Source organism: Pan troglodytes, chromosome X (assembly GCF_028858775.2).
Source record: "Pan troglodytes isolate AG18354 chromosome X, NHGRI_mPanTro3-v2.0_pri, whole genome shotgun sequence".
Taxonomy (NCBI): domain Eukaryota; kingdom Metazoa; phylum Chordata; class Mammalia; order Primates; family Hominidae; genus Pan; species Pan troglodytes.
In genome coordinates this window covers 129,568,165-129,595,570 of record NC_072421.2, presented here as the reverse complement: position 1 = coordinate 129,595,570, position 27,406 = coordinate 129,568,165, and the positions used below count along the sequence as shown (strand labels likewise).

Below are 27,406 nucleotides of genomic sequence, written 5' to 3'. Positions count from 1 at the left end.
ACTTTGGTGAATCTGACAATTATGTGTCTTGGTGTTGCTCTTCTCAAGGAGTATCTTTGTGGTGTTCTCTGTGTTTCCTGAATCTGAATGTTGTCCTGCCTTGCTAGATTGGGGAAGTTCTCCTAGATAATATCCTGCAGTGTGTTTTCCCTTCTCCCCGTCACTTTCAGGTACACCAATCAGACGTAGATTTGGTCTTTTCACATAGTCCCATATTTCTTGGAGGCTTTGCTCGTTTCTTTTTATTCTTTTTTCTCTAAACTTCCCTTCTCGCTTCATTTCATTCATTTCATCTTCCATCGCTGATACCCTTTCTTCCAGTTCATTGCATCAGCTCCTGAGGCTTCTGCATTCTTCACGTAGTTCTTGAGCCTTGGTTTTCAGCTGCATCAGCTCCTTTAAGCACTTCTCTGTATTGGTTATTCTAGTTATACATTCTTCTAAATTTTTTTCAAAGTTTTCAACTTCTTTGCCTTTGGTTTGAATGTCCTTCTGTAGCTTGGAGTAATTTGATCATCTGAAGCCTTCTTCTCTCAGCTCGTCAAAGTCATTCTCCATCCAGCTTTGTTCCATTGCTAGTGAGGAACTGCGTTCCTTTGGAGGAGGAGAGGTGCTCTGCTTTTTAGAGTTTCCAGTTTTTCTGCTCTGTTTTTTCCCCATCTTTGTGGTTTTATCTACTTTTGGTCTTTGATGATGGTGATGTACAGATGGGTTTTTGGTGTGGATGTCCTTTCTGTTTGTTAGTTTTCCTTCTAACAGACAGGACCCTCACCTGCAGGTCTGTTGGAGTACCCTGCTGTGTGAGGTGTCAGTCTGCCCCTGCTGGGGGGTGCCTCCCAGTTAGGGTGCTCAGGGGTCAAGGACCCACTTGAGGAGGCAGTCTGCCCGATCTCAGATCTCCAGCTGTGTGCTGGGAGAACCACTGCTCTCTTCAAAGCTGTCATACATGGACATTTAAGTCTGCAGAGGTTACTGCTGTCTTTTTGTTTGTCTGTGCCCTGCCCCCAGAGGTGGAGCCTACAGAGGCAGGCAGGCCTCCTTGAGCTGTGGTGGGCTCCACCCAGTTCGAGCTTCCCAGCTGCTTTGTTTACCTAAGCAAGCCTGGGCAATGGCGGGCGCCCCTCCCCCAACCTGGCTGCCGCCTTGCAATTTGATCTCAGACTGCTGTGCTAGCAATCAGCGAGACTCCGTGGGCGTAGGACCCTCCGAGCCATGTGCGGGATATAATCTCCTGGTGCGCCATTTTTTAAGCCCATCAGAAAAGCGCAGTATTCGGGTGGGAGTGACCTGATTTTCCAGGTGCCGTCTGTCACCACTTTCTTTGACTAGGAAAGGGAACTCCCTGATCCCTTGCGCTTCCCGAGTGAGGCAATGCCTCGCCCTGCTTCGGCTCGTGCACGGTGCACACACCCACTGACCTGCGCCCACTGTCTGGCACTCCCTAGTGAGATGAACCCGGTACCTCAGATGGAAATGCAGAAATCACCCGTCTTCTGCGTCACTCATGCTGGGCTATACAAAATCTTTTAAATAAGAAAAATAAAATGGAATGTCAAAGTAAATGAACACATCTTTCACAGTAAAAGAAATCCACACAAAAAAGAAATTAATATAAATGTAATGGCACTGGGGCCAGGCACGGTGGCTCACACCTGTAATCCCAGAACTTTGAGAGGCTGAGGCGGGTGGATCACGTGAGGTCAGGAGTTCCAGACCAGCCTGGCCAAAATGGTGAAACCCCCATCTCTACTAAAAATACAAAAAAAACAAAAAAACAAAAAAAAACTAGTGGAGTGCAGTGGCACACGGCTGTATTCCCAGCTACTCGGGAGGCTGAGGCAGGAGAATCACTTGAACCCGGGAGGTGGAGGCTGCAGGGAACCAAGATTGCACCACTGCACTCCAGCCTGGGAGACAGAGCGAGACTCCATCTCAAAAAAAAAAAAAAAGTAATGGCCCTTAAACATATGAAAAGATGCTTGACTTCTCTCATAATATGAAAAGTACACCAAGATTTTTTTTCTCACCTATCAGTTTGGTAAACATCCAAAAGTTCGATACTCCACTGTCAAGCCTGTATAGAAAAGTCACTCTCATACATTACTAATGGGACTGCAATGTAGCACAACCTTTATTAGTTTGGTAGGGCTGCCATATGAAATATCACAGACCGGGTGGCTTAAACAACAGAAAGTTATTTTCTCACCATTCTGCAGGCTAGAAGTCTGAGATCAAGGTGTTGGCAGGACTGGTTTCTTCTGACACCTCTCTCCATGGCTCATAGATGTACATCTTCTCCTCTATGTGTCTTCATGTTGTCTTCCCTCTTTACATGTCTGTGTCCTACTCTCTTTTAATAAGGACACCAGTCAAACTGGATTACGACCCACCCTAATGACCTCATTTCAACTTAATTACTTCTTTAAAGACCCTCTCTCCTAATGCAGTCACATTCTGAGTTACTAGGGCTCAGGACTTCAATGTAAGAATTTTATGGGTCACAATTCAACCCATCATAACCCTTATGGAAGGAAATATAGCTATCATGACTACCAATTCATTATCCTTGACCAGCAACTCTACTTCTGGAAATCTATCCTACAGATATATCTGCACACATATAAATTGACATATGTATGAAGATATTCATTTCAGTCTTGTTGAGGCTGAAATATTAATTTCAGACTGGCTGAGTGAACTTTGGTTTGTCTACACAGTGCAAAATTATGCAGCTGTGAAAAGAAATGAGGAAGTTCTCCATGCACAGGTAAGGGCAGATCTCCATGATAAATGAGGAAAAAGAATGCACAAAACAGTGTAATACTAGTATGCTACCTACATAGGATATATATATATTTGTATTTGCTTGTATAAAATTTGCATAAGGAAACACTGAAGGCTGAACAACTACAACAAAACGCTAATAAAAGTGGTTATTGAGCGGGACCAGCCATGCAAATCTCTAGAAGATGACGGTGTTCTTTAAAACACTTCAAAATCATTGGAAGAAAACTACAGCTGGGCTCTTCCTGCTGACCTGGGGAGGCCAGTGGCTCTATGGAAAACACTGTGATAACCTACTAAGGAGAGCAGCCTGTGAAGAAGCTCAGGTGTTTGGCAATCAACTCATTCCTCCCAATGCACAAGTGAAGAAGGAAACTGTTTTTCTCAATCCTGCAGCTTGCAAAGGCAAAGCCAGGATTCTATTTGAAAAAAATGCTGCCCCGATTTTACATTTATCCCAGCATAGGTGTGACTAGTGTTAAGACAGATTATGAGGGACAAGCCAAGAAATTCCTGGAACTGATAGAAAACACATATGTGATCATTGTTACAGGAGGAGATGGGACACTGCAGGAGGTTGTTACTGGAGTTCTTCGATGAACAGATGAGGCTACCTTCAGTAAGATTCCCATTGGATTTATCCCACTGGGACAGACCAGTAGTTTGAATCATAACCTCTTTACTGAAAGTGGAAACAAAGTCCAACATATTACTGATGCTACACTTGCCATTGTGAACGGAGAGACAGTTCCATTTGACGTCTTGCAGATCAAGGGTGAAAAGGAACAGCCTGTGTTTGCAATGACTGGCCTTTGGTGGGGATCCCTCAGAGATGCTGGCATCAAAGTTAGCAGGTACTGATATCTTGGGCCTCTAAAAATCAAAGCAGCCCACTTTTTCAGCACTCTTAAGGAGTGGCCTCAGACTCATGAAACCTCTATCTTGTATACAGGAACTACAGAGAGACCTGCCAATGAACCAGAGGAGACCCCTGTATGAAGGCCTTCTTTGTACAGGAGAATATTACGGAGGCTTGCATCTTACTGGGCACAACCACAGGATGCCCTTTCCCAAGAGGTGAGCCGAGAGGTCTGGAAAGATGTGCAGTTGTCCACTATTGAACTGTCCATCACGACACGGAACAATCAGCTTGACCGAACATGCAAAGATTTTATGAACATCTGCATTGAAGCCGACACCGTCAGCAAAGGAGGCTTTATAACTATAGGAAGCCTAAAGGTGAGAAAAGCCAAGCTGGACACTGAGGGCATGGAGTGTCTCCAAGCCAGCCAGTACACTTTGCTTGTCCCCAAGGGAGCAGGGAGCTCTTTTAGCATTGACAGCGAGGAGTATGAAGCGATGCCTGTGGAAGTGAAACTGCTCCCCAGGAAGCTGCAGTTCTTCTGTGATCCTAGGAAGAAAGAACAGATGCTGGCAAGCTCCACCCAGTGAGCAGGCAGACGACAAGTACTCCGAGACCACATTTTAGGCCACCGGTGGGACCAAAAGGGAACAGGTGCCTCAACCATCCCAACAGTGTTCTCAGAGGCTCTCAAGGGCATTTTCATGGCAAGTACCCCTCTGCCAGCCTCCAGCAGTGCTTCCCAAAGTGTTCTCTGTCACCTGCTTTGCAATCAGCTTCTGTTAGGGCATGTTTTGTTTTGGTGTGACGGTCGACCCTCCTAAACACGGGCTTTCCTCAGGCTGGTTCAAGATGGAAAAGGACTTTCTTCTGTTTTCTCCCAAAGTGCAACCACAATGGAAAGCCCACAGTGGGCTTAGCCTGCCTAAGCCCTTCCATTCCCGTTCTATTCTTTGATTGTACTAGGAATTCCAGGAAAAGTGCCTTCCTTCTCTGGTGACCTTTTCCTATTTCTAGGCTCCTCCACGGGTGCTGCTATTTTGAGAGCTCCAGCTCTTGTTTAGCTTTTATTTCAATTCTATCCTCAGTCCAGATATGTATGTGAGGTTGTTTCCCTCTTCAGCCATGGCTATAATACTGTAAAATGCTAGTTTTTATTTTTTAAGTAGTGCTTCTTAAATGGTTTGCATGAGAGCCACTTGGAGTGCATGTTGAAAATTGATCTATTTGGGGTCCACCCCAAACCTAACAACCCAATTTGGGGATGGAGTTCAGGTATCGGCATTTTTAAAAAGTCAGCCACCCTTCCCAGGTGATTCTGTAAGTTGGTCCCTCAACCGTACTTAGAGAAATAGTGTTTTAAAGCAGTGGTCCACAAAGTATTCTGCTCCTGTGACCCCCAAAAGTATTTTGAAAAATCATGTGTCCCCTCACCCATCTAAGTTGACATCTAAAATTTTTCATGGGAAGTTAAATACTTGACAAAGTATGTGTTTGCTGGTGTCATATAAATATTGGTATTTTAAAATAAAAACTGTTACATCACTATTTTAAACATATCCGGTACAATTTAAATATCACAACAATTTGACACCCTTTATTCATTTATAAAAATAAACGAGCTAGTTCTTTAGTAGTTGAACATTTTAAATTGGCTTTTCTTCTTCTATATTTTCATACCACTTTCAGCCAAGAATCCTATCGTAATGTAATCTACTGTGCTTGGCATCTTTTAATCATTCACCCATTATCTTCTTGTCAACAAAAAATATAAATGGAGGTAAGTTTTCTTAGTTCTTGCCTTAAGTGTTATCTCAGTCCAGAATAAATATTATCGTAATTATTGTTATATAATGAAAATGATATTAATGTAATTCTTTGATGACTGTTTTATTAGAACGTTCTTTATCCTAATTAGTTCATTTATCCAAGAATACATGAATGTTATTTACAGCTGAGATGGGGTTCGACCTCAGTTGTATTCCTTGTTTCATTTCTTTATAGATGTAAGCACATACATTCTATGGGAATAGAAAGAAAAAAAATTGGTTACCAATAGGGGTGTATTGGGAACACAGAAAAGAGGGAACAGGAGTGGAAGTGAAGTTTTCCATATACCTTTTTATATAGTTTTTATTTCTAAATCATGTGAATTCAGATAATTAAAATTATGCATAATTTTATATTATATATGTTTCTATATAATAGCAATTATATGGATATATTATATCTATATAATTATGTATGGATATATTATATCTATATAATTATATATGGATATATTATATCTATATAATTATATATGGATATATTATATCTATATAATTATATATAGATATATATAAGCATAGATAGATAGATAGATAGATAGATAGATAGATAGATAGATCCTTCCTAGCTTGGCCATGAAATTTCTAGTACAATTTGAGATTAACTTGAATCTTTTTACTTTTGAGAATGGCTATTCTCAGTTTATTAAAGCTTGATCTAGGGTTTTCAAATTGTGCCCTTGTGAAATAAAGAAAATCCCCAGGGACCACAAATGCTTGCTTTCTTTATATTTTTCTTTGAAGAAAGGAGCTGAGTTTAAGAAGGCTAGAGGAAGTTCAGTTAGATTTGATATTGACCAAACAGGAGACTGCCCAGATGCTATTGATCCCCTGCACTTGGCAGCACAAATGCCCTTGGGTGTGCATTACTTCAAGCAAACGGAAGTGTGCCCCGCTGACAGTGGGAATGCCTGGCTGGGGGTGGGGGGACCCGAGTGCACCACATCCAGCTGGGAGTGAAATTCCTGGAGAAAGCACCCACAGCACTCTGAGCCTGCTTGCAGCCCAACGGCCTCGCTGAGAATGCTACATTTAAAAGTGCAGTTTTTGGATGATTCCCAGAAGATTTTTGTGGTTGATGTAAGTGGAAATCACATTGCTATTATTCCTTTATTATTCATTCAATAATAGTCATTTGTGAACAGCCCATTAGAGAGCAATGTTATGTCTTCTTTAGGACTGAATGAAGGAGGACTGTGATTTTTAGCTTTGGAAAAATAATCTGTATTTAACATCACAATGTAGTTCATATTTTTCCATTAACCTTTCTCTTAGAACAAGTTGTCTTTTCTCAAGGGACAACAATAGCAAATTTTAAAGACAGGATAACTATTTGCAAAAAGTAAAGCAGCAATAAACTAGTTCTTTTACCCAATAAGGTATTATTGTTCATTGAAATTATGTCTGTGAGTCTCACCCCATGAGCATTTGTGGGGAGAAAACTGTTGTTCTGAGGGAAAGGAGTGGGGGAAGCTATCCTCCTTTTCTGAAGAAAACCTATGGGTTATAAGGGGTAGAATTATGTAGTTGTAATGAGAACTTCAGGAAGGAATGACAAGTATGAGAGAGAAAAATAGGATAAGAGACTATTTAGTTTGATTTAGTACTTATAGTTCAGAGTTCTTAATAAATTCCTAGCTACAAGATGATTGCATACAATTATACCTCATCTCTTCAAGAAAGAACAAATGTATTAAGCACATCATTTGGTGCTCATGTTCCAACATCTTAAGATATGTACATTTTGATGTCAGGATTTATGTATGAGCATTTTGAAAAGTTCTACATTTTTATTGGAACCAAAAATGCTATTTGCTTTGATATTTACATTAGCCACTAACAAGAGACAAATAGTTTATTTTCTCTGAAATTCATACGAAATGTTGTTTTTTTTCTTTTATACATAAACTGACAACTGCTGTGGCTCAACCATGATGTTGTGTGTGTGGGTAGCCCATTTTTCCAATGAGTATTTTATTTTTATTTGAATCATGTGCTTTGTGAGTGATGACTTCATGTCTTCGTCTGCTGTTTTGCTGTCTCTTCCTTTCAGTTTTATGCGCAAAAGGCATTTCTAGTTCCACGGACCTGAATGATTTGTTTTTGTAGCAAATAGCTTCCATTAGAGGTATGAGGCATTTCCTATTCTTTCTTGGAACTATATTTAGGGGTGGAAAATATCTTTTGAGTAGTTTATCCATTTGCAGACTGGTGGTGTATGCTCACAGTGCTGCAGTACCTGAATTAGTGAGCTGGGTATTCAAAAGATATTGCTTTAGGCTAAGTTTTTAATAGATATTTCAAGGAACTCAAAGAGAAATCTTTGACAAAAAGTGACAGAAGAGTTTGTTGAATGTGCAGTCTAATTCAGATCCATTTAAATGGGGTGGAGGGTGGGTAAGGAACATAGTACCATATCTTCACAAAATTCACCTATGAAAGAGCCACTTCCAGCAACTAGAAGACTTGATTTGGCTTCAAGTCAAACTGTGTCTTTCCAGCTGCAACACACTGTGTTCCTTGGAAAGATAATGGGAGAGATTTGATACCCAGCAATTCAGGTGTCAAAGCATGTGATCCCTTTTGCTCTGTGGAAGAATGCTTTGTAAGTAGCAACCGTGGTGTTACCCAGAGAGGCAATAGCATTGGCTGCAGTACTGTGAGTGGCTTTGTCCAGAGGAGTTAGAAGCTTAAGTTAGCATTCAATCATCCAATAGTACCTTCTCTGCTTAACAATAATAGATTGATGATGATGATGATGATGATAGTGATGATGATGATAATGGTGGTGATGATGATGATGATAGCAGTAGTGAGTCATCTGTGGATAGCACTTTAAAATTTACAAAGCACTTTCACATCCATTAGTTCATTTGATCCTCCATTCAGCCTTGTGAGTGAAGGTAGGGAAAAGATCTTTTCCCATTTTGTAAGTTAAAAGATGGAGGCTCAGGGAACTTAAGTGACGTGTGCACAATCACACAGCATATAATTGCAGAGCTGGACTTCCAATCCAGAACTCTCCCCTCTCCTTCATATACAATTGTAAACAGAAGACTCATCTGTCAGTAGCCTTCAGTATTGCCGATGCACATTATTTATTTTCTGATGACCTCACAAGGCATAGAACTTGGCACACAGTGAGCTTTTGATGACTATTGTGAACCAGTTAGTAGACCCTTCTTTTCTTAATCATGGTTGAAGAATTATGTGGGACAGTGTTCCCTCAAGGTCAGGGAGACAATGGTGTGAATCTTTTCACCTATTCAAACACTTAAAAAAGCAACCTAAAGAATGCTCTATTTTATTAGTACTAACATTCCAAATTTGATGAAGAAATGCTTGGAACCATAATGAAGAGAACCCATTGATAGCTGAGGAAGGCCACATGGAGGACCTTTTGATACTAAACTGAAATCTCAAGAGGCATGGATCATAACCAGGGAAAATTGTCCTTCAAGATAAGATTCAAGAAAATAATTGGTTGCATAAGGGAACATAGTGGACTCTTGGGTATTGGTGTTGATTTTACAGAAAGTGCAGTGGTAGAAATATAAAAAGGACACATGATCAGATAAAATAATGTCACCTGGAGAAAGCTCATTGACATCCAGAACCCTTTCTCCACCCCCAGTACTATTATCTTCCTGAATTGGCCAGTGTCCAAGGTCTAACTCAGGCCTCCTGACTAAGAAGCCTGTTTTGTCACTACTCCACAAGAACTGGAGTCAGAGACTGACATTTAAAATTAGAATGCTAGTGTCACCATTTACAGTGGGATTGGGGACACTGGGGTCCTCTCATCATTTATATGCCAAATGATGTCAGAAGAGCCAGATCTGGAAGAATTAGATATATGATCCTAATATTCGATGGTTTGGTAATGCATCTGTGTCCACAGAGGCCATGGCATTGAGACCTTTTAGTCACGTATTCATTAATTAACTCATTTAGTTAACAAATTATTATTGAGGACCTAATATGTCCCAGGCCCAGTTCTGGGAACAGTAGACTCTGCTATATTGGTAGGTAAAGTTCGTGAGCAAGAGCACACTCTGGCCTGGACATACTGCCTGGATGCTACCAATTTTGGCCTTGGTTATTCCTTTTTCTGTCATTGCATGATTGACAACTCCGCTTTCTGATCATCCTACTGTTTTTAACTTGTTAATACTTTCAGTTAGTTTATTAGAAAGAGTGGCTGCTCCCAAATACATCTTGTTTTCCTGAGGTTTCTTTGCATATTTGTGCTCTGAGTCACTTGGTGTTGATTTTATAGATAAATTCTCTGAAAATATTAGTCAACCTTTTCTTTCATGAACTTCCAATAGTGTTTAGGGGTGCAGGATAGGTTATGGGACTTCACAATTGCTAGAATGTGCCTACTAAAGTACAATCCAATGAAGAAAATGAATTTAGTGAAAATGTCATCTTACTTTTCAAGCCCTCATATTTATTTCATAAACTGATCATTGTCAAATATTAGCATTATTCTTAGGGCTGATCTTACAACGGACAGCTTATCTTTAGACTGTCAAGGAAGGCTCTCTAGAATGATGATGGGAGTGGGTGAGTGAGACTAAAAATTGAATAAGGTCATGATTTACAAATTAATTGCAGGTTTTATTGTATATTTGGTTTTGCTTCTTCAACATGGAGACTAGAACTTTTCTTGAAGGAAAAAAGGAAGATAAGACCAAAGTTAAAGCTTTGTGAGATATTAGAAACAATAGAGGGTCAAGTTTCTAGCTTGACTATCAATCTCTTCAATATACACACATGCACATGCATGTGTGCACACACTCTCACACACAGTAGTAGTGATGAGTGCCTTTGGAGAGCAACCTCTTGTTTGCTCATCTCAGGTTACATAGAGAGTTGTACAAAATGGTCATCCCATCACCGTATTTGACACAGTTCTATCTGATATCCCTTTTTGCCTGCTGCATTTCTGTCTTTGTAAAAGCTGTTATTTCTGAATTTCCAAAATGATGTTTCACTTTGATGGTTTCTGGAGACTAAAGTCAAAACGAGATGTTAAAACATCTCTACTTTCACATTTACCTGATTGCTAAGTGATTGTACTGGCCATGCAGTGGGTACCCAGTAACAGAATATAGTAAGTTAGCTCACCTGATTCCCTTGGGAGCCCATGATAAAGGCCACTAGGCCTCATTTTTGGAAAGAGACGGAGAGGCAGTGCCAGGACCGAACACTGTTCAAGTTAAGTAGGAAAGCAAAGCACAGTGATTTTTAAATTTATTAGTGGTGGAATTTACCCTTGGGATGTTTGCCCAGGGGTTGGTTTTTAAATTTGCGATGATGAAGGATCTTTTGTAGTTTAGTCAACAGTGAAATAGATAACTGATTCTGTCACTTCATAAGGCAAAGTTCTTCCAACTTCAATGATATGAAATTGCTTTGGTGTAATAGAAGGTACCTGGATTTGGGACTACAAAAACTACCAAAAAACCCACCACTTTAGCTATGTAATCTTGGACTAATCACTTATCCCCTTAGCTTGCTGAGTTGTTGCGAGGAGTAATACAAATTAGGTAATGTATATTTGGAGTCTGATAAACCAGGATAGATTTGACTCTGCCACTGACAAGCTGTGGAGCCGTGGGTAAGTCACTTAGGCTATTTGAGCCTTAGTTCTGTCAACTGTAAACCCTAGACTTGGGGTGCCAGGAAAAACTTCCAGAAGAACAAACCATTTAAGTTGCTGAGTAGGAGTTAAGAAGGTGAAGATCGAGAGGTAGATTGTGGGGGAAGTATGGTGATCTACACAAAGGGAAGAACGAAGGCCAATATGCAAGAGAACGTGGTCCTTTCACAGAACAAAAGGGTCAATCTAAGTGAAGAATGGAGTATTGAAAGGAAAATGGCAGTGACTGGAGGTCAAAGTTGAAGAAGAGGTTGGCAGCTAGACCTTTCAGGCAATGTATTCTATATGTGAAGAAGTGTGAGAAGTGTGGTCTTTATCCTGAAGGTGGCAGAGACCACTGAAGGGTTTAAAAGTGGGGACATTAGCCTCTGCTCATCATGCATTAATTTATGCATTTATTCATTCAGACTATATTTAATAAAAATATGTTCTAAGTGCTAGAGATGCCAGGTAGAATCTGAATGTTACCATCAAGTTTAGTGGATCCAATTTTAGAGGGTCAAACTATATCCAAACACATATGCCCAAACATCGATATTGCAGCCTACTAGGGTTCTGAACTTCGTCAATGGTGAAGACAGACAGGAAGGATGAATAAAAGACATGCTAATGAGGTAGAATTTCTAGAACCATTTGATGCCACCCTTTTGGATATGGGAGATATGTGAGAAAGGATCTAAATGACCTTCAAGTTTCTAGCTTAAGTGGCTGGTGGGATGATGGCCCCATTCACCAAGATAGAGAACAGAATAGAAGGAGCAAGTTTAGAAGGGATAATGATTGGTTTTGTTTGAGATTTATAGATGGGATTATGGAAGGAAAAATACATCTGGAGTAGGGCAGACCTGAATTCTAGACCAAACCCCAACAATTTGAAGGTGTGAGACTTCAGGTGGGTCACTTCAGCTCTCTGAGGATGTGCCCTTATCACTAAAGTGGAGATGATCCTAGCATCTACCTCATGAGGTCATTGTCATGATAAATGAGATATCAGGGATAAGGTTCCTGACACAAAGCGGGTGCTCAAATTTGTTAATTCCCCTCTCCCTGGCTTACAGACCTCCTTATTTCTGTACTTTGCAAACCAACAAAGAACAGTCTTTCACTTTCAACTGGACTTTCTTTTGATGATGCTTGATTTTGCAACCCACCTCCAGGTAATAGAGCTGTGCTCCCCCATTTCTGCGCTTCCTGTAGGGTTAATTTACCCTGCCTTTTTGCATGCTTTGGCCTCTGTTTACTCAGCAGCCCCAAGAGATTTGCTCTTCCCTTTGGAGTCATTAATCCTGGAAGGGTCCATAAGAACTCCCTAGAGTTACCTAAAATAATGTAGGGCTTCCTTTAAGGAAGCAGATGGAAATAGCCAAACCCTTTGCATTTTACTACATTCTAAATTGTTCCATGGTCATTATTCACAGTTAGGGTAATACAGTTAATAATAATAACAATAATATTACTGAATAATAATCACAAATAGCATTTATCAACAATTTTCTAGATGTATTTCCCATGCATTACCTTACATAAGTCTCACGCACATCAAATAAGTGTCACTGACTAGGGTTTTTATATAACTTCTCTGTGCCTTGGGTTTTTTTTTTTTAATCTATAAAATGGGGATAATATTAGTACCTGCTCTATAGGGTCCTAACAAAGGTTAAATGAATTAATATATGTAAAACACTCAGACTAGTACTAGAAAGTGCTATATAAGTGTTTGCTACACTCATGCCTCATGGAATTCGCTCCAATTTTAGATGGTGAACACATGTCCTGCTTCTTATGTCCAAGCAGTAATACTCCAAGCTGACTAGGCCTAAAATATTATGTTTATCTCTATTTTATGAGTATGTGAACTGAGGCACAGAGAGGTTGACTTACCCAAAGTCATATGGCTATTTAAGTTAACAGGTGAGCTGGGATTCAAGCCCCACTTTGTCTGGCTTCAAAATCCTGTCTGGACATTGATTAGATGGTAGGCTTCTGACTCAAGCGTGATTTCTGTATATGCAGTGAAACTTCCTGGTTTTCCAGAACTTTATGATGTATCCTCTAGCAGATACATCACAAGCAGCCTGCCTAAACAGCCTGCCCCATGCTAGGTGGGATCAATCGATGTTTGTTGATAGACTGACCAACAGACTGAGCAGATCAGCTCACCACCACCCCGTGCCTGTATAAAGAAAGCCAAGTGAAGGAGCTTCTAAACCCAGGTCAGAAAGATCATCCTGGAATCATAACGTTCCAATCTAGCCAATGTTGGCTGTCCCTTTGCCAGGGATTCGTTTGTCATTGCAGGGGACCCATACTGCTTGGTGAATGCCTTTGTTTAAACTTAACTTCCTCTGTCGTTCATATCCTGAGGTTTGTTGCTTTGGAGAATAAATTGAACTGAAAAAAAGTGCTTGTGCTTCCTCTGGCCCCAGGCCAGGCCGAGCAGTGGGTCAAGCATGGTTTGGGTGCTGCCTGCCCCACCCTCTGGGAGCCCCACATCTCCTGCTGTCACATGGCTTCCAGGCTGCTTTCCTGCTCCAGTTCAGAGCAAAGGCAGGGCCTCCAGCCTTCCCACTCCCACTCCTACCTGCCCCTTGGCTTCCCATCCCCACAGCTGAAAGGAGGAGGGAACCCGAACGCAAGAATATTTGAGGCCATGGTGGAGGAGATTGGGGAACTGGCTTTGGAGCTATAGGTGGGTGGCGTTTGGCTGTTTGTTCAAGTCTGCACTCGTGGGAATCTCTGTGGAAAATTTCAGTTAGTCGGGGCCTTGCCGCCTCTTCACCTTTCATCGCAGGGCAGGCCTGCCTGCTGCCTGGTGCTGGGGAGGAGTAGCAGAAGTTGGTTCACTGCCCTGCAGCCAGAACGATCTGCAGATCTTCCCTCCGAATTAGACTCGCCAGAGATGATTCCTCTGAAATCTATAGGAGTTTCTCTCTCCCGCTTTTAAATACCCTGCATTTGCATCATTGTTTTGACCTGTCACAAACACAAATGTATTACTCTAATAAAGGCTTAACTTTAATTTGTGCCTTAGGACAATGAAGCTGTCAGTTGCAACTTGGAGAAATTCTTCAAACTGACTGAGCTGATTCCAAATTGTCTTGGGGTCAAAAGGGCATGGCCTGAGGGGGAAAATCATCTGGGAGGCGGCTGGACTGGCCCAGTCATTTCCTAAAAGAGCCTGGAGACTGCCAGCCCAGCAGCAGGGAGCAGTGCCTAGCTTTTGTGATACTAGGTGCCTCTTAGCAGCTTTGTGCCAGACTGTCAGAACTGGAAAAACATTCCGTGAGACCAGTTCTACTGCTGAGAGAACCACCCTTAACAGTTCATTTACACCCCAGGAGGTAGTGCCGAGCTGGCCAATGAGGTGCTAGGGCAAGGCACCACTGAGAAGACCTGCTGAAGGCTACAAAGCTCAGGAAGAATGAAAGGTGATAGGCGTTCCGAGGAACATTTTTCTGGGGGCTGCGGAACTCTCTGATGTATATAGCTTGCCTGGTTCTAAACACAGCTGCTGTGCAAAAGCTACAATTATTACCCCCACATCATCTAATTTCAGCCCCTTTTTCTGTATTCCTTCTCAGCCTCTTTACCCACTTCCTCCTCTTCTGGGTCCAAGGTGTGGGGCCAGAAAGGGGAGGTTTGGCTGGGTAAGCTGACCCCAGGCCCTGAAAGCACTTAGGCATGGCGCCTCACCACTAATCGCTGGGCTTAGTTGTCTTAAACAAGAGGTCCTTTGTCCTCTGAGATTCCTTCTATGATGACGAAATTCACCTTTCAACAGACTTTTAAAAAGACAAAGATTCTCCAGAACTTCACACTCAGAACATTTTAAGTGATTGTAAGAGATCTGTGACAAAGTTACTGTCAATTGCCTTTAATGCTATGAGATTTAATTTCCTGACCTAGCTGCATGCCAGGAATTTCCACTTACATTATTTCATACAATCATTACTTAATACGTCTGTGAAATAGGTATGATTATGCTCCTTCATTCATTCATCACTCACTTAACAAGTCCTCACTGAATCCACACACTGTGTTGGCTATTGAGGATGCAGAGATGAATGAGAAATAGTACCTAATCTCAAAGAGATCATGGGCTAGGGGAAGAATCAGAGATATAAGCAGGTATGTATATTATGGTGTGATGTGTACAAATGACAGTGGAAAGGATAATTTTTTTTTCTAGCACAGCAAAAGAGGGGCATCTAACCTAGATTGAAGTGTGTATGTGGAGGGGACGGACAGGCAAGGTTTTTCTAAGGAAGGTGATGTCTAATCTGAGCCTCAGATAGCCAGTACTAATTATTTAGGTATGTGTTGGGGAGTTGGGGGCTGTGGGGGAGCAGAGATGAAGGTTGGTCCAGACAAAGGGAGAAGCAGGAAAAGGCCTGTGGAGTAGGTTAATCTGATTGAATCTTAAACTTGAGGGCAGAGGGGACTGAGAGAGAGCGATGAGAGACTGAGGGCTGAGACAGGAGAGACAAGCAGGAACTGATGAGACAGCTAAATGCCCAGGCAGATAAAAAGGGGTCCCCAGAGAATCTCTGGCCCACCCCACAAGTGTTTACATCAGATGCTTTTGTGCAGATGGGGGAACCTGCCCAGTGCCTTGTCTGAGCATGCCCACATGCGCACTGGGAGAACAGGGTGGAGCCACGGGCAGGGGGAGGAGCTTGGCCTCCAGTTCCTGTGTGGTGGCCTGGGATTCAATCTGTGAGGTCAGGGACCTATTAGCAAGAGCTCCATCTCCCTTTGCTGAGTTTTTCTTTTTTTCTTTTTTTCCTTTTTCGCCCAATAAAATCCTGCCCTACTCACTCTTCAATGCGTCCGCGTGCCTAAATTTTCCTGGTCGTGTGACAAGAACCTGGTTTTAGTTGAACTAAGGAGCAAAATTCTGCAACACAAAGTCATAAAAAAGATTTTTCAAATAAAGAAATCAAGGTTCAGCAAGGTTAAATATGAGCTCAAGGTCATACAACTGCAAGTAAGTACTTGAGTCAGGAATTAAAAGTAGATGCGTTCATTCCTATCCCCAACTCTCTCCCCTATGGTTTGCTGCCTCCGGAATTCTGATGCACAGTTTGGGTTCATATAATTCTTTCACTACTTTACCAAGCAAGAACTACCACTGCCACGATTCCTTCCCATAATTTGTATTCATATTTCCATATTTAATTAAAGTTTTACACAAAAAATTATTAGACGTTTTAGTATTTAATTCAAAGTCTCAAGCAAAAATAAGACAACCAAAAATGTACCCCAAATAAGCTGGGAAAAATTCAGTTTCTGGAAAAATGTATCCTAAGGAAATAAAATTGTATGTAAAGATACATGTACATCTTTGTGTACTAAGATGTTTATTTTAGTGTTGTTTGCAATAGCTCAAGGGAGAAAACAACTTACATGTCCAACAAGGTAGTTTCATATAACAGTAACTAATGATGATATTCACAATATAATACTACATTTTTTAAAAAAAGTTGGTCACCAAAAGGTGTTATTACATCACATGCATTGAGCTTTACTCTGTGATCCTTAGATTGGCTGTCTCTTGATAGGTGGGATTAGGAGTACCTTATTTCCTCTTGCTTTTCTGTTTCTTTTGTTCCCTGCTTTTTAAATAAGCATATATTGCTTTTGGAATGAGGCCAAAAAAACAAACAAAAAAAGAGAAAACAATAAAAGAATCTTCATTGAAAACACAGTTCCAATGATAAGTATGTGAGGTAAAGCACATGTTACCTCGATTTAGCCATTGCATAATCTGCATATTTTAAAACATCATGTTGTACATGATAAATACATATAATTTTTATTCATCCATTAAAAATAATAAATAAAAACAGTTGCTGTACATGATCCACTACCTGCATAAGAAATCAAAAGAGGGGGTTCTTCTCATAACGGCAGGGCCACACTTTCCCAGCTGCTCATAGCCACATTATGTGATATGTATAGGTTCTAGGCACTTGCTCCAAAATATCAACCCCATTCCCTACTAGCCTACAATTATTACTCTTTTCCAACCTAAATAGTAATGGTAATAGCTAATATATATCAACAGAATGTTTATTATGTGCCAGACACTAGTCTAAATATTTTACATGTATCAGCTCATTGAAATCCTCAATGAAGTAGGTGCTACCAATATTCCCATTTGACAGATGTGCTAACTGGAAAGAGGTGAAGTAACTTTCCCAAAGTCACAGAACAGTGAGTGGTGCAAACAGGATTTGAACAGGGGCAAGCTGGATTAAGAGCCCATGCACTTGACCACTCCATCCACTCTTTGAAGCTAGTCCTTCAAGAACCACCATGTTGCAGTTATCTCAGCATTTTATTTTATTTATTTTATTGTATTTTTAAATTTCATTTTATTTAAAGTTCTGGGATACATGTGCAGAACGGACAGGTTTGTGACATAGGTAAACGTGTGCCATGGTGGTTTACTGCACCCATCAACCCATCACCTACGTATTAAGCCCCACATGCATTAACAATTCATCCTGATGCTCTCCCTCCCCCGGCCCCAACCCTGACGGGCCCCAGTGTGTGTTGTTCCTCTCCCTGTGTCCATGTGTTCTCATTGTTCAGCTCCCACTTATAAGTGAGAACATGCGGTGTTTGGTTTTCTGTTCCTGTGTTAGTTTGCTGTATCTCAGCATGTTATATCTTAAACGGCTCTTATTTGTGTTGGGAGTGGTTGGGTAAAAAACAGGGTCAGCAGTTGCTGGTGAAGTGGGCCTTGTAAGAGCTCTGAGAGAGCTTTCATGTACAAATGGAAAATGGAAACGGTTCAGAGAAATGGACAAGGTTAGAAAAATACGTGGCATCTGAGAATCATGAGGCCAGAAAGAAAGGTCATTCTTTGGAGCTCAGTGGGCGGGGTTATGAGGCCAAAAGGATGCAGTAAGTTCCTTTAACTTTCAGAAGGCAAGCAATAGTTGTTGAATAGTTACTGCTTACTCTGAAACATAATAGATGCTTAGTAAATATCTGTTAAATCAATGTAAGAGTGGATTCTGTTCTTGCTCTCAGCTGCTAGGCAGCTAATCCTTGCTCCAATGAGTTAGCTGATAGAATGTCAGTCGATAAAACATTCTAGGAAGTTAAGTGTTAAGTCGGGAGGGGTGTGGTGCAAACATTTCATGTGTTAGAGTAATAATTTTTTTCCTGGACCAGCCCTGCACACATGTGAAACTGTGTGGTCACAGTATGCCCTCACTGACTATTCAAAATGGGGTTGCCAGAAGAAATGAGAAACGCCCTGCCTCAGACTTCCCCAAAGTATAACAAATGAGAGGTCATCTCTATTCCTAGGAATCTACAAAGACTCCTCAGGTTTCTCTGTGGAAGCCACCGTGAACCTGTTTATTCATTTCTGCATTTGGAGGAATGTGGACTAGAGCCTCCTAAGTTGAGAAAAGCAAATGTCAAATTCGACATTGAGAAGGGAAGAATATCTTTGGTTTTGATTTTTAAATAGCAATGAGTCAGCTTAACCAGATCCTTCTGTACAAATAATTCCACCTAAGCAATTAAAGGAGAAAAATATTGGAAGATCTTGCATTGGGAGTGTACAACTAATTTTAAGACACAAAGGTTAGTATCCCTTGGGATGTAGTTTCCCATTAAAGATTGCTAATAAGTTACAAATCCTACCACTACTCCCTTCTCAGGTTTCCCACAATTTTACATTTAGAAAGTTAAACCATGCTTTCTCTTTCTCTCTTGTACATTAGTCTTTTAGATGTGTAGTACTTAAAAGAAATGCATGAAATTAAAAATGTCCTGGGTTTGGCTGTACTTGTACCTGGGTACAATTAGAGAATTCCAGACAACTGTTTTGAGTTATGCTGCATACCCTAAAAATAGAGCCACCATATTTAAATAGCCTTGAGGAGAAAGGATGGCAGAGGTCCTTAAATCTGGGGCCAGCCCCAGACTAATCCAGACTGAGAAGAATCTGCAATCACTAGGCTTACAAGTTCAAGTCACTCCAAGGCTCACAAGTGTGAGTTAGCACTTAGGACTGGGATGACTACAGGCTGGTGTAGGCTAAAAGAAAAGGGGCAGAAAGCTGTAAGCAGGCCCCGGAGTTAAGTTACACTGCTGAGCTGTAAGCAGTCCCAGGAGTTAAGTTCAACAAATCTTTGAGAATCACCTACAGTGTGCACGACATATGTGGTGATCGGTCAAGGAGAGAGCAGACCTAAGTGGAATCTAGCTGGTTGCCATTGTAAGTCCAAGTTAGTATCAAACAGCAGGAACCCAAGTGAAGAGACTAGGTGAACATCAGGGTTAGGAACTTGGATAGATGTGTGGGTAGAAAAAGAAGAGTGAAATAACAGGTCCTAAGTGACTGCTGCAAAGGTGGAGCTTGGCAGGAAGCCAAGTCAAGACTGAGGCAGGGGCCTCTTGTATGTTTCCTGCTGTAGGGCAGAACTGGTCCCTTAGTGTAGTCCACAGGTGTCAACAAGCAAGCACACCTGGCTAATGTGGAGATGTGGAAAGGATGGGAAATAAGATACTCCTGGACAGGGAGATCAGCTTGAGTGATAGCTCACATGACATCTCATTTTTGCTAATCAGTTTGAATCCTATAGAGGTTGTATATTTTTAATTTAAAATTTTATATCCAGCTTCAAAAACAATAGAACCTAAGTTCATTATAAATAGATGAGAAAATTCGGTAAACAAATGAAGAAAATAAATTTCAAGTATAATCCTACCACCAAGATTTTAACATTTTGGTGTGCATTTTATACATTGAAATTCTACTTCTTTAATGGACCCCTAAATTCCACATGTGCCTCCCCATTCCATTTAGTTTGGAATAGTTTCCTGAATATATTTAAAAAGGTTTTCTGTTCAGTCAATGCAGATTCCCCACAGTAACCCTAATATGCTGGCTTTCATGGCCTCTTAGTAAGTAGATGTTTTATAAGGCATTATACCTTGATGACTTCTTTATAGGGTTTCTGTGAAATTCACAACCTGTCAGAACAGCATGGCTTCCAACCTGCTCACAGCCCTGCTGGGCAACATAGTGAGCACTGTTTCTAAATGGAGTAAAACTGATTCTAGGAACAAAAGAGACAGACTCGGGGAGCAAGTGAGAAAAGGGAGGCTAAAGGAGAAGGTGAAACATTGAAGTCATAAGCAGAAGGTGGGAAAAGTGAGTCAAGGATAGAGTCCAAAGGTGAGAAAAGATAATAAAGTCAGGTAACATGGTTACCAGAGGCTGGGAAGAGTAGTGGGGGGTTGGAGACTTGGGGGGAGGTGGGGATGTTTAATCAGTAGAAAAAAAATAGAAGAATGAATAAAACCTGCTATTTGATAGCACAACAAGGTGACTATAGTCAATAATAACTTAATTGTACATTTTAAAATAACTAAAAGAGTGTAATTGGATTGTTTGTAACTCAAAGGATAAATGCTTGAGGGGATGGATACCCTATTGTCCATGATGTGCTTATTTCACATTGCATGCTTGTATCAAAACATCTCCTGTACCCCATAAATATATACGACTACTATGTACCCACGTAAATTAAAAAATGTAAAGTGAGGTAAACAGAGTGACTATGACAGGAAGAAATGAATGAAAAAAACAAGTTCTAGCTGTTTATCTCTCTCTTATCATTCATCCACCTAGATATTAGTTTTCTCTTTACATTTAAGGAGAGCCTGGCATAATGAAATGAGCCCATTGCTGGAGGCCAGAAGACCTGGGTTCCACTCCCAGGTCTGCCATTAACCTGCTGAAAGATCCTAGGCAAGTCTCTTACCTGCTCTGGATCTAAATCTCCCCACTTGTAAAATGATGGGCTTGGAGTATATGATATCTAATGGTCTGTTTTGTCCTGGGTATCTCATATTGCTAGGTATATACAGAATCAATTTCACGTTAAAATATAATTCCAAGTACCATTTAGAATTTGGTTGTGCATCATGCACACCACATGGATTTAATGTTAAAGTGTTATGTGGAGACAAACAATTATAATTGTTTTAATTACCCAGAGTAGCTAGTAATTTCTATAAGACTTGGGAGCACTGTCTTAAGAATGCTATTATTACACTGTCACTTTTCAACAGTCTTTCCAATTTAGGCATGATAATTTCAATGTCCCAGGAGTGGGGACAAGATTGCTATTAGGCTGATAATCTTACTGGTAATCTTTTTCTTCACCCCTGCCCCCCTTAGTGTGAAGGTTAACGCTGAGCAGTGAGAGTCTCTTAGACTCCATCCAGTTACTTCACCAAAGAACGTGAATCAGATGCAACCTGTCCAGGTCATTGTCAGGCCTGCATAAGGCCTCAGGCAATTATATATAATCACTTCCTTGTAGCTTTGAAAAGGTGTCTGACAGAAGGTATCATCTATCAGGTACCGGACTAGCTATCTGATTCCAGAGTTCTCTTCCTAGCTTGGTTTGGTCGGCATCAATATGGCTGTGGGTATAGGGGGTGGTGGTCAGGCAGCTGTTCAGCTTGATTCTCCAGGACCCCCCAGGATAGTCACGTGGGCCGGAAATCTTTCTGGGCAGTTAATCCTAAGAAACGTTAAGCCTTCCATCTTTCACACATGCAGCACTTTGAACTGCTTTATGTTTTCAGAAATAAAATAAAAACCAGTTGTAATTTGGTGCGAATTTCACACGTGCACAAGCATCTAAAAGGCTTGTTCTCTCTGCTTACCCCCACCAGGAAACCTTAAGTACCCAGTCAAACTGTGCTTCCCTCCAGGGTTTATTGCTGAGTCCTGTGGGCTCTAGGGAAAGGGCCTTGGTTCCTTCCTACTTATTCTTTGTTCTTTGATGTGTCTAACTGCACCTTGCTCTCCACCAGATGCTAAAAGGTTAGACTGCCTGCAGAGAACTCCATTTTAGAAGGAACCGCTGCTACCTGGTAATTAGCCTCTCACCACTCTTAGCAGTTTTCCTTTTACCAGGAGTTAAAACCCCAGGAAGGGTTACAGTTTGGTCAATGAATTTCTTCTGCCTCTGCCCTGAAGGAGCTCCCTTTCCTCGTTCCCTAGGTGATTTACTGAGTGCAAACTTTCAAATTATGTTCAGCTTATTTCCTAGAAAACTTGTTGCAACTGCCTATATTGGTAAATGTGTAAAATATGAGCCTTTTTAAAAAATGTCAGAACATTTGCATTTTTACCGAAAAGTAAAACAGTCTTTAAAAAGAATCCCTCCTAGGGTTTATTCCTCAAGAAGTTCTGAGATTCCTGGATGTAGCCTGCAGAAAAAGGCTTACCTTCAGAGGGGTTTAAGCTCTCTGTAAATAAGGTGCACACCTATTGATGTTTATAAACAGAGCTCAGTCGAGGTGAAGGAGTGCAGACCAAGATTTCACCAGATGGCTAAAATTAAATCAGCATAACTGAAAACATGCTTAGCCTAGAATTGCACTAAATGGTGTCAAAATGCAGAACTATCTCCATACTTCCTGTTCTAATTAACACAAGTCCAATCCTCTCACTGGAGTGTTCTGCTTGGTTCTGGCTTCCAAAATGCTATTCGGAGTTCAGGATTTGAAGAGTAAAAGACTGATGGAAATTAGCCAGAAGGAACTAGTTCACAGTTGTCCCCACAAATATGCTGAATGACAATGTGCTTATACTATTATAGATGGAACTGGTTCTGGGCCAGTGCCAGAGTGGGTGATTGGGTAAGTTACAAAAGGGATAATACATGGAGAAGCTCTGAGGTTCACCAAAAGACCAGAAGAAAAATACCAGGTGGTTGGCCAGACACACTGGCTCATGCCTATAGTCCCAGCACTTTGGGAAGCTGAAGCAGGTGGATTGCTTGAACTCAGGAGTTCTAGACCAGCCTGGGCAACATGGCGAAAGCTCATCTCTACCAAAAATACAAAAATTAGCCAGTCTTATAACTCAGTCTCAAAATAAGTAAATAAATAGATAAAAAATTTAAAAACAAAATTAAAAAATTAAAAGAAAATGCCAGGTGCTGGACTTAAATTTTTATATTTATTTTTCTTTTTATTTGAGACAGAATCTTGCTTTGTTGGCCAGGCTGGAGTACAGTGATGTGATCATATTTCATTGCAGTTGAACTCCTGGGCTCCCACCTCAGCCTCCTGAGTCACTGGGACTACAGGGATGCACCACCATGTCCAGCTAATTGTTTAATTTTTATAGAGACAGGGTCTCAGTATGTTGCCCAGGCTGCTCTTGAACTCCTGGCCTCAAGCAGTTCTCTTGCCTTGGCCTTCCAAAGCTCTAAGATCACAGACATGAGCCACTGTGCGTGGCCCAGGTGGGTGACTTTAAAAGGAACTGGTGAACAAAATAGGTTGTCAGAAGGAGATTTCATAAGTTAATGCCAGCAGAAAGCTTTTGATATGAGAAGCCATGATTTTCTTTTCAGACCTGTGCAAAGGCTACAGAGTGTTGAAGGAGGGGTTCAAATATGTGCATACATTGGTGAGGAATGTTCTGAGCATCCCCACTCTCAGATAGGTTGGTGTGGGGAGAATTCAGTAACAAGGGATGGAGAGTACGTGAGGCAAGCTGCTTGGGTAGCCCCTTGTTGTGCATGTGGTCTGTGGGCCAATTGGTAAAGAAACAAATGTCAAGGATGAGCAAAGTGATGCATAAAGGTGAATGAAAGACGGTAAAATGAAGCCTAAACTCAGCGATGATGGACGCAAACCCTTATCCCAGCAGAAGGCAAAAGGGGAGCAAGCCTGTAAGACCTGCAAAGAGAATACCAGGAATCTCTAGGACACACTCTCTCTCTTAACCTCCCCAAGTCCAACTGCACCTATTACAGAGCCATCTCTCCTATCTTTACCTCTTTGTATTCTCACTACCACTGTCTTAATCCAGGCTACCATCTTCTCTCACCTGAACTATAGCAGCCCCAACCTGACTACCTGTCACCTGTTTTACCCCCTCCTCCACCTATCCCTTAAACCATCATTCCTCAAAGTGTAGCCCACAGACCAGCAGCATCGGTCTCACCTGGTAGCTTGTTAGAAAAGTATATTCTCAGGCCTCACCACATATCTATAGAATCTGAACCTGCATTTTAACAAGATCCCCAGGTGATTCATATGCACTTTACAGCTTGGGCAGCAGTGCCCTAACTACTTTTAGGCTGGTGTCTCTAAGACACAACTCTGACCTTGTCAAGTCCCTGCTGAATATCATCCAGCTACTCCTAACCCCACCCTGTACCTCACCTTCAAGGCACATGGCTTCACATGCCACAACAACTCCCCTTGGTATGACTTCTGCCCACTTTTCCAGCCCCAGGGTCTCATTTTCTCCTTTAGCAACACCAAACTGCTTGCAGTTTCATTGTTCAAACCAGGTTTTCTAATCTCTTCTGCCTCTAACACTCTTCTTCTTTCTGCTGGCTAACTCCAATTCTTGCTTCACACCTCAGCTTAGATGTCCCATCTGTTAGGAATCCTTTCTACTACGCCCTCACCCATCTTTATGGGTTAGGTGATCTCACATTACCCCCTGCATACACCCCTCCACAAAATCACTTAGCTCAAACTGCTGTGATTAACCATGGATGTGCCTGTCTTCTCTGCCAGCCTATGTGTTCCTTGGTGGTAATGCCTGTGTCTTGTTCATCTCAGTGTCCCTGGAGCCGAGGAGAGTATGTGGCACAGAGCAGGTGCTCAATAATCTGTGTGAATTGAAGGGACAGTAGAAAGGATCACAAAAGGGTAATGGCATACACAAAAAGGGAAGGAAAGGGCAGGCACATGAAAATTAAGCCCAGAGTTTGGGCAGATAAAAATTACAAACAGGAAAACAAAAGAGCTCAAAAAATACAATAAACAATAGAGTAAAAAGCATACTAAAGGAGAGATGAGGCGTTGACTTTTAAAGTGTTTATTAAGGAGAAGGTTAAGACTGATGAAACAGTTCTCTGTCTCTGTTTTTGTGTGTGGCTGTTATGGCTGAGACTTACCTATGAAAATGTGGAATCAGAGGGTTAAAATGACCAAAAGGTAATTCATTTACTTGCCACCTGGATAGATGATCAGCTGATACTGGTTTATCTGAGAGAAAACCAATAGTTATGTGTGTGATTCTAAATATTGCAGATCTTGAATATTCAAATAAATATTGCCCTTGTCAAAATAGACCCCTCAGATGGTGCAAATGCTAATAGCTAGGTGTAGCCTGTTCTCACACTGCTATGAAGAAATACCCGAGGCTGGGCAATTTATATTTGTTTAAAGAGCTTTAATGATTCACAGTTCCACATGGCTGGGAAGGCCTCAGGAAACTTACAATCATGGCGGACGGGCACCTCTTCACAGGGCTACAGGAGAGAGAATGAGTGCAAGCAGGGGAAATGCCAGACACTTATAAAACCATCAGATCTTGTGAGACTCGCTCACTATCATGAGAACAGTATGGGGGAAACCTCGCCCATGATCCAATTACCTTCATCTGGTCCCGCCCTTGACACATGGGGATTATTATAATTCAAGATGAGATTTGGGTGGGGACACAGAACCAAACCATATCACCAGGTGACCACACACCAGGATTTGTCCAAGACAGGCCTGGTTTATGCCTGTTGTGATAATATCCTTATTACAAGTGCCTCTTGTTATCCTCTAAAGTGTCCAGGTTAGGTTCATAAATTATATGGTCACCTAGAAGTAGTCAACACTTATTGAGTTCTTCCTATGTGTCAGACACTGTGTAAAGTACTTTACATGAATATTCTCGCTAGAAGCTCCCTGTGATCCCTTTTGAGATAGACATACAGTTCACATAACAGTAAATTAATCAAATTCATCCTTTTAAAGTGTACAATTCAGTGGTTTTTTTGTATCTTCATTATGTTGTGCAACTATCCCAACCATCTAATCCCAGAATATTTTCATCACCTCCAAAAGAAACTCCATGCTCATTATTAGTCACTCCCACCCAGCTGCTGGAAACCACTAATTTACTTTCAGTCTGTAGGGATTTGCCTATTCTGGATAGTTCATAGGAATTGAATCACATAATATGTGACTTTTTCTTTCTGGCTTCTGACAATTCTATTTTACAACTGAGGAAACTGAGGCTCAGAGAGATTAAGTAGCCTACCCACGATCACTCTTCTAGTGGTAGAGGAGTCAGAACTAGGCCCAGGTGTGTCTGGCTCCAAAGCAAACATTCTTAGCCACCATGCTGTGCTGCCACCTCATATTTATTGCAAGGGCTTAGCACATTCTTGGAACTCCACTTTGGCCCTCTGTAGCTGGGCACATTCTTTCCAAAATGCCTCACAAATCTTCATTATTTGAGAGGGAATTTAGTGTTTGGGAAGAGCCAAAAGTCATAAAAAGCAAATATGGTAACAAAAGTGGACCATCAAGCTGGGTCATTGCTATAGACTGACTTGTATTCTCCCAAAATTTATATGTTGAAGCGCTAACCCTCAGTGTGACTTTATTTAGATAGGACTTTTAGGATGTAATTAAGGTTAAATAATATAAATATGGGGTCCTTATCCGATAAGATTGTTAGCTTTATAAGAAGAGGAAGATTCTCCCTCCCTCTCTCTCTCTCTCTCTCTCTCTCTCTCTCTCTCCACCATGTAGAAATGTAGTGAAAAGGCAGCCATTTACAAACCAAGAAGAGAGCCTTTACCACAGTCCAACCATACTGGCACCCTCATCCCAGGTCTCCAGCCTCTAGAAATGTGAGAAAATAAATTTCTATTGTTTGAGCCACCCACTCTATGGTATTTTGTTATGGAAGCCTGAACTGGCTAAGACAGTCATATTTGGGGATTAAAAATGAGGCATAACCATAAAGTCAGGAGAATGAATGATTATCATCTGTGACTTTGAGAATAATTTCCTGAAGGGGTCATAAGAAATATTTTGAATGCCAGAGTCAGCATTGGAAACAGGGGAAGCCTCTATCTATAAGACATTTTGTATGACACTATGCTTTTAACATTTAGAATATCTATTGTATTTCTCTGGAAAATATAACAAGTATAAGCAAAAAGTAAAAATAACCCATTATGCTACTATTAATGATATGCTATATTTCCTTCCAATCTATCTTTTCCTGAAACCTTAATTGTATAGTCTGTATTTTTTTAAAGCACACAATTAATATGTAAGATACATTAAAATTTCTCTCTTTTTAAAAATCTTTTAATTTTAGGTTTGGGTGTACATGTGAAGGTTTGTTACATAGGTAAATTTGTGTCAAGGGATTTTCTTGTACAGATTATTTCATCA

General features: G+C 41.0%; 1 protein-coding gene and 1 pseudogene across 1 annotated transcript in view; both read left to right on the top strand.

The window, feature by feature from the left end:
* Positions 1 to 2,949: 2,949 nt before the first annotated feature.
* LOC741306 (acylglycerol kinase, mitochondrial-like) lies at positions 2,950 to 4,236 on the top strand (annotated as a pseudogene).
* Positions 4,237 to 5,420: 1,184 nt separating this feature from the next.
* FRMD7 (FERM domain containing 7) overlaps positions 5,421 to 27,406 on the top strand; it is a 51,665-nt gene continuing 29,679 nt past the window's right edge. Inside the window, exons 1-4 of the mRNA XM_063804239.1 lie at positions 5,421 to 5,426; positions 6,220 to 6,396; positions 8,218 to 8,287; positions 17,865 to 17,959. Coding sequence (XP_063660309.1) covers positions 5,421 to 5,426; positions 6,220 to 6,396; positions 8,218 to 8,287; positions 17,865 to 17,959 — 348 coding nt within the window. The remainder of the gene's footprint in view (positions 5,427 to 6,219; positions 6,397 to 8,217; positions 8,288 to 17,864; positions 17,960 to 27,406) is intronic.